Here is a 7,115-nt window from a genome sequence, read left to right as displayed (position 1 = left end):
CCGTTCCTAACCTGAAACTGTTCTTAACCTGAGGTAACACTTTAGCTAATGGGGCCTCCCACTGCCGCCATGCAATTTTTGTTCTCATCCTGAAGCAAAGTTCTTAACCCGAGGTACTATTTCTGGGTTAGCGGAGTCTGTAACCTGAAGCGTCTGTAACCCAAGGTACCACTGTATTATAAAAAATGACATCCCTGCTCCTTCTTTGGTCTGCATGGCAATGCGATGGGGAGGGATTCCCCTTGCTGCCTTTCAAATGTGAGCATGGCGTCTAAAAACTTCTGAAGTCGGTTGCAGGTGTGCCTCTTTAGGGCACTGTGAAACTGGGTGCCAGCACTGGACATAGACCTCCTTTGTAGTTGCAGATCACCCCCCTGTTGTTTTGCATATTTCCCAGGAACCTTTGGGCTGAAGGATGGAATATATATTTAGTAAACAACAACACACTTTCAGTAAGGAAGGGCGCTTGGAACAGTTGGGCACCATTGCCATTATAAGAGAACCAGGGAGGCATTTATGGTGAATTCCGGCACCTCTTTTTCTATAAAATAGTAATAATAATAATAGGAGGAAAACTAATTTATTTGGTGGAAGAAAACCTTTGGCTCTGACCTACTGCTTTTTTACCCCTTTTTAATGATTGCAAGAATAATTTTTTGAAAAACATGGGAGAATTCATAAAATTTAAATCCACTGACCACTACCACTGATTGTTGTTAGAACTACTGCTACGTTTACAGTTCCATTCTGACATAAATTACACAACCCCACCCCCCCAAAGTGCTTAACATATTCAGCTTTATTTATGCTGTTTAGCGCTTTAAAATCTGTAGAAGCACTTAACCGTTTTGTAAAAGCACACACACCATCTGATGCTGTCCTAGCAGTAATGGAACAAAACATTGCTTTGAATTTTACCCATCTCAAGACCACTTACTAGTGATTTGTGATTTAAATGTACTCCGTCTTTGTTTATTGCTTACTTTCATTTCAGTGCCGAAGCCATACCAGATGCAAACTGGCAATCTGAAACTCTGTACTGAATTGCCCTCGTTAGAGAAAAATGGAAGCTTGAACAAAGTTTTTCAGTTGCACTGGTGTCTTAAATTGGATGGAATGGAAGAGCAAACTAATTTTCAGCTTTTTGCAGAGCACTCTATACAAGGAAATGATTGGTTAAAGAAATAATAATATCTAAATAGCATAACTATATGCCAGTGGAAAGTCTGGTACTTAACTGTGGCTGGGGTGTATCTGTGAAAATGGGTTTGAAGTAGCCAAAGCAATCCACATCTCTCCAGAGTTTTGATAATGCTTTGAGTGGCCTGTTGATTAATTCAGTGGCTTGTCGTAAAAAAGCTAGCACAAAAAAACTAGCACAAATAAAGTGAACTAACTTTATTGATTTACAACAAACTGGGATAAATGGAGAAAGGTACACACTCCAATAAAATGCTTCACAGAATAGAAAAATAGAAGGGCCATTAAGGGGACACGGGTGGCGCTGTGGATTAAACCGCAGAGCCTAGGACTTGCTGATCAGAAGGTCAGCGGTTTGAATCCCCGTGACGGGGTGAACTTCCGTTGCTCGGTCCCTGCTCCTACCAACCTAGCAGTTCAAAAGCACGTCAAAGTGCAAGTAGATAAATAGGTACCGCTCTGGTGGAAAGGTAAACGGCCTTTCTGTGTGCTGCTCTGGTTCACCAGAAGCAGCTTAGTCATGCTGGCCACATGACCCGGAAGCTGTACGCCGGCTCCCTCGGCCAATAAAGCGAGATGAGTGCTGTAACACCAGAGTCGGCCACGAATGGACCTAATGGTCAGGGGTCCCTTTACCTTTACACATTCTGATAAAATGCTTTACAGAATAGAAAAATAGAAGGGCCATTTAGGTCTAAGACCAGGTCAGCAACCTAAGGCCCATGGACCGGAAGCGGCTGGCAGAGGTTGTTTAACCGGCCCACAAGCCACGAACGAATTGAGCTTCCCGCTCACGCAGCGCAGCACAGCACAGGGACTCGCTTCTGCAGCGCTGAAAATCGCATCTGCGCAGAGGCAGATGTTGAAAATCGCATCTGTGCATGCACAGACGCCAGAAATTGTGGACACACGCAATCACACATGCCCGCAATCTGGGGATCCCTCTGTGGGACCAATCCGACCCAGGCAAGATAAACCTTGCTGACCCCTGTTTAAGACTGACCCCCTTGAAAAAGGCTTTTGCAACAGGTTCTCATGAGGAGTGAGACAGAACTGAATGATTCTACTTGTCATGATAAGTATGGCAAATCCATACCATGACCAGCTCCCTCCCGGAAACCAATGTCCCCACTGTGGAAGGACATGTGGATCCAGAATTGGCCTCCACAGTCACTTATGGACTCACTGTTAAGACCGTGTTCATGGAAGACAATCTTACTCAGCTATGTGTGATCACCAAAGAAGAAGCAGCAAAACCAGTAATTAAAGCCACTTCCTGATACTTTGAACAAACTGGCAACAGACAACAGCTTTCAAGAGAGATGAAAAGTATTATTGCCCTAGGTGTACAAACTAATTTTGTTTGCCCAGCTGCCATTTCTGGTGAAACAGAATTTTGGAATTTGTTTACTAATATTAGGATGAGGGTTCACATCAAAGATCATGCTGCTGCTCTTACACGGCCTTTAGCAACCTGAAAATGCTATTGTTAGTTGCCCATCACAATGTCTCTATATGGAACCATTTCACTACTATTAAGAAGCCAAAAAGATATTATTGGGTTAGTTCAGTGTTGCAACAGCAGACCTTAGTTTGCCATTTCAAGGATCAGTCCGTATTAGCCTCCTTCATACCTGTGCTTCTATATTCTGCTTTTGAACAAAGCACAGTTCTTTGTTACACCCAAATACGGGGAACTGTGGTTTGCACTAACTGCAGTTTAGATCAATCTGTGGTTTCAGAACTAAGCACAGTTCTCTTGGGTCTGAGCTGGCCCATTGTTTTAACTGACCACTTTAGATTAAAAGCACGGCAAAAGTAAGAAATTATAATAAGCAGTAGCTGCATTCATAAAATTAGTTAATTTCTTTAGTAAGCGAGCACACCATTTGCCACATTTGTATGTTTGCCCTTCCTCTGAGGAACTCAGGATAGCCTATATGGGGATATCCTATTTTATACTCACAATAGTTTGGTGAAGTAAAAGACAGCAAACAGTTTTCCCTAGAGGCTACCCAGTGAACTTTATTGATTCTTTAATTTCTGTACCGCTTAATATTATCTCTAAGCGATGCACAAAAAAAACTGAAGCAACGATAGACAACTTAAACAATATGTATTACAAAAATACAGTTACATATAAAAATGTTACATTTTTTGGCATGAGAGGGACAACTTTCTGGGCCAAGTCCAACACCGTATTGTCTACTAGACACTGACTCTCATCCCCCACTTTGCTTAATACAATAAATAAGCTTGGAAAAACACCCATTCTTGAGTAGAATCATAGAATTGTAGGTTGGAAGGGACCCTAAGGATCAAACCCCCTGCAATGAAGGACTATGCAGCCGTCACATACAGGGATGGAACTTGCAACCTTGGCATTATCAGCGCCAAGCTCTAGTCAACTGAGCTCTCTAGGCTAGTCTAAAGTAAATATGGAGCTCAGTGACCCTCTTAATTCTCCTGGGTCTTTTACCCCCATTGACCATGACACCCCTCTGCACAGGCTGTCCAAGTTGGATGTTTAGAGCCACTGCTTTGCAATGGTGCTGCTCCTATTTGGATGGTAAATTCCCCAAAGCGGTGCTGGTGAACTTGTGCTTGCCCCCTTGATAGTTTTGCTTTGACACCAACATGAAACCGCTAGGAGACACCATCCATATATTTGATCTGAGACACAACTAGAATGCAGATGACATTTATTTCGCCAGAGTTAGGTAAGGCTGTAGGTATACTTAGTGCTTAGGTGCACCAATGGACTGAATGAAGGTGAACAAACTGAGACAATCCAAGCAGCATGTCGCCGCACTGGGTAGATGGACTGCCCACTCACCAGTTCTGGATGAGGGCGCATTCCCCCTAAAGGATCGTGTCTGGGTCTGCCTCTTTATCGAGCACCATCCTTAGTGGTTCAAGTGCCCTCTGTGGCTCAAAGCAGATTTCATCAGCATCTGCTGATGCACCAGCTGAGACTATACTTGGATGGAGGTAAGCTTGCCATGGCTTTAAAGCCATAGTCTTCCCAGTAGTGATGTATGGAAGTGAGAGCTGGACCATAAAGAAGGCTGATCGCCGAAGAATTGATGCTTTTGAATTATGGTGCTGGAGAAGACTCTTGAGAGTCCCATGGACTGCAAGAAGATCAAATGCATCCATTCTGAAGGAAATCAGCCCTGAGTGCTCACTGGAAGGACAGATCGTGAAGCTGAGGCTCCAGTACTTTGGCCACCTCATGAGAAGAGAAGACTCCCTGGAGAAGACACTGATGCTGGGAAAGATGGAGGGCACAAGGAGAAGGGGACGACAGAGGACGAGATGGTTGGACAGTGTTCTCGAAGTGACCAGCATGAGTTTGACCAAACTGCAGGAGGTAGTGGAGGACAGAGGTGCCTGGCGTGCTCTGGTCCATGGGGTCACGAAGAGTCGGACACAACTAAACGACTAAACAACAAACAACAACAAAAGCTTGGCCATAGTTATTCTATGCATCTTTGGTAGCCTGCTGCTTAGACCACTGCAATGCACTGAACATGGAGTTCCCTTTAAAAATGGTCTGGAAACTGTACCTGGTCCAGAACAGGGTGGCAAGACTATTAACTAGAAGTGGGCATTTTGGTCATATTATGCAATTGCTTTACCAGCTGCTCCCAGTCAGTTTCTAACTTAAGGTTCTGGTTTAAAACAATAAAGCCCCGAATTCCTTGGAACCAACTGCCTTCTCCCATACCTACCTGCTTGAACCTTACAATCCTCATCAGGGGCCCTGATCCTAGGGCTGCTGCCAAGTGAGGCTGTTGGCAGTTAGAGAGAGGTCCTTCCCAGTGGTGGCACCCTGGTTGTGGGAGGAGACCATCTGGCACAATTCTTGCAGTCTTTTTGGCACCAGAGGAACGCCTTTTTATTTGCTCAGAATGTCTCGATTTATTTTATTTTTATATACGGCCTGCCATCTGAGGGTCACAGGGCAGTTTACAATATAAAAACACAAAAATACATAGCACACAGTAACAAACAAAAGCAACATCCCTGCCTCCTCCACGTTTAAAAGGCCAAAGATGGTTTAATTAGCCAAAGAGTTTGGGCACAATTCTTTACATTCGCATAAGTGAATTTGCACATAGGTAGTGGGCAGATTCTTAAGGAAATCAGCCCTGAGTTCTCACTGGAAGGACAGATCCTGAAGCTGAGGTTCCAATACTTTGGCTACCTCATGAGAAGAGCCGACTCCCTGGAAAAGACCCTGATGTTGGGAAAGATGGAGGGCACAAGGAGAAGGGGACGACAGAGGATGAGATGGTTGGACAGTGTTCTCAAAGCTACCAGCATGAGTTTGACCAAACTGTGGGAGGCAGTGGAAGACAGGAGTGCCTGGCGTGCTCTGGTCCATGGGGTCACGAAGAGTCGGACACGACTAAATGACTAAACAACAACATCAACAACAACAAAGTGGGCTGATAGCAGCACTTGCATGGATTGTTATTTTACATTACCATATTTTTCGCTCTATAAGACGCACCAGACCACAAGAAGCACCTAGTTTTTGGAGGAGGAAAACAAGAAAAAAAAATATTCTGAATCTCAGAAGCCAGAACAGCAAGAGGGATCGCTGCGCAGTGAAAGTAGCAATCCCTCTTGCTGTTCTGGCTTCTGGGATAGCTGCGCAGCCTGCATTCGCTCCATAAGATGCACACACATTTCCCCTTACTTTTTAGGAGGGAAAAAGTGAGTCTTATAGAGCGAAAAATACGGTATATTGTTAAGATTGTATTTTGTCCTTTTCATCTTTGTGGGCTTTCTAGAGAACATGAGTTACTGGGCGGCCAGACAAATGAAGCTAATATTAAACAATAAAATAAAAACAGAACAGCCAAGCCGATTCATTTCTCATATGTGTCCTTTAGTTGCTTGAAGAATTCATTTAGATTCTGGCTCAGGTGTGTATCTTCACAGGGTCCAATTCATATCCCTTTCAGACCTAACTCAAATCCGAGATGTTCTGGCGCCTGCTTTGAAATAAGTTCTATGTGGCAAGAAGGGAGTGCCCCAAATCATTCCTAGTTTTATTCCAATTACAAGTCCGCTCAGAATTATTGCACCGTAGTAGTAGCTGCTGTAGTTTCGCTCTGTGTAACATACATGGATGCTTCCGGACTGTCGCTATTTCGGGGTGGGATTCAGTCACATATCGGCATATTAGGGTTGTGCGATTAAAACGGACTTGGAGTTCCTGAACAACAAACCTTCTCCCCCATACCCACCCAAACTGGACTTTTTGCAGTTAGGAAAGTGGTGAGGAAACGCACTGTAAAATGTGGGATAACACTTGCTTCATGCAAGTGTGCACAACCTCCCTGGAAACCAGGGACATGGGAGGGTTAGCTAACACGGGCTAACCTCCCCGTGAACTTTGTGGGAACACATCGGGAAGAATGATAAATAAACTGGTCGTCTGGAAGCGGCCATGTGTGTCAGCGTTTCCTCTCACCTCAAAAGGCACCATCAACATTCCTGACAAGGAAGCCATGTTCAGTCAGATCAGAAGGACTCCATTGGAAGATCGCATTTGTGACCTATGGCTCTATAACGGGCCTTTTTCTTCTGGCAAGCAACGACGAGAATAAGGACCAAGAGAGCTACCAACAGAACAAGTCCAGTGATAAAAAGAGCTTTGAGCACCGAGTTGGCTTCTTCTGGGTCCAGAGTTTTCCCCAAGAATTCTATTCCTGCTCTGCCTTTACCTGCTGAAAGAGAAAGGCATTTGTGAGACATGTATTCCTTCCCCTGGAAGGGAAACGTCAACTAAATAAAAAACAAACAAACCCCACTGTGGGCTGATTGACACATTTTGCTTTTAGTTGTACATCTTCCCCTTTTAGTTGGGGAAGGGCTGTAGCTCAGGGGTAGATCTTGCA

General features: G+C 44.3%; 1 protein-coding gene across 5 annotated transcripts in view; it reads right to left on the bottom strand.

Moving 5' to 3' along the window:
* Positions 1–5,114: 5,114 nt before the first annotated feature.
* HEPHL1 (hephaestin like 1) overlaps positions 5,115–7,115 on the bottom strand; it is a 39,126-nt gene continuing 37,125 nt past the window's right edge. For 4 of the 5 annotated variants that reach the window (XM_028726073.2, XM_028726070.2, XM_028726072.2 and 1 more), the window contains one exon: positions 5,115–6,944. In XM_028726073.2, coding sequence (XP_028581906.2) covers positions 6,739–6,944 — 206 coding nt within the window. In that variant the 3' untranslated portion in view covers positions 5,115–6,738. The remainder of the gene's footprint in view (positions 6,945–7,115) is intronic. The other variant, XM_028726071.2, reaches the window with a different exon arrangement.

This window comes from Podarcis muralis, chromosome 4 (assembly GCF_964188315.1).
Source record: "Podarcis muralis chromosome 4, rPodMur119.hap1.1, whole genome shotgun sequence".
Taxonomy (NCBI): Eukaryota; Metazoa; Chordata; class Lepidosauria; order Squamata; family Lacertidae; genus Podarcis; species Podarcis muralis.
Note: the sequence above shows the minus strand (reverse complement) of the source record. Positions and strands in the feature narration are given on the sequence as shown.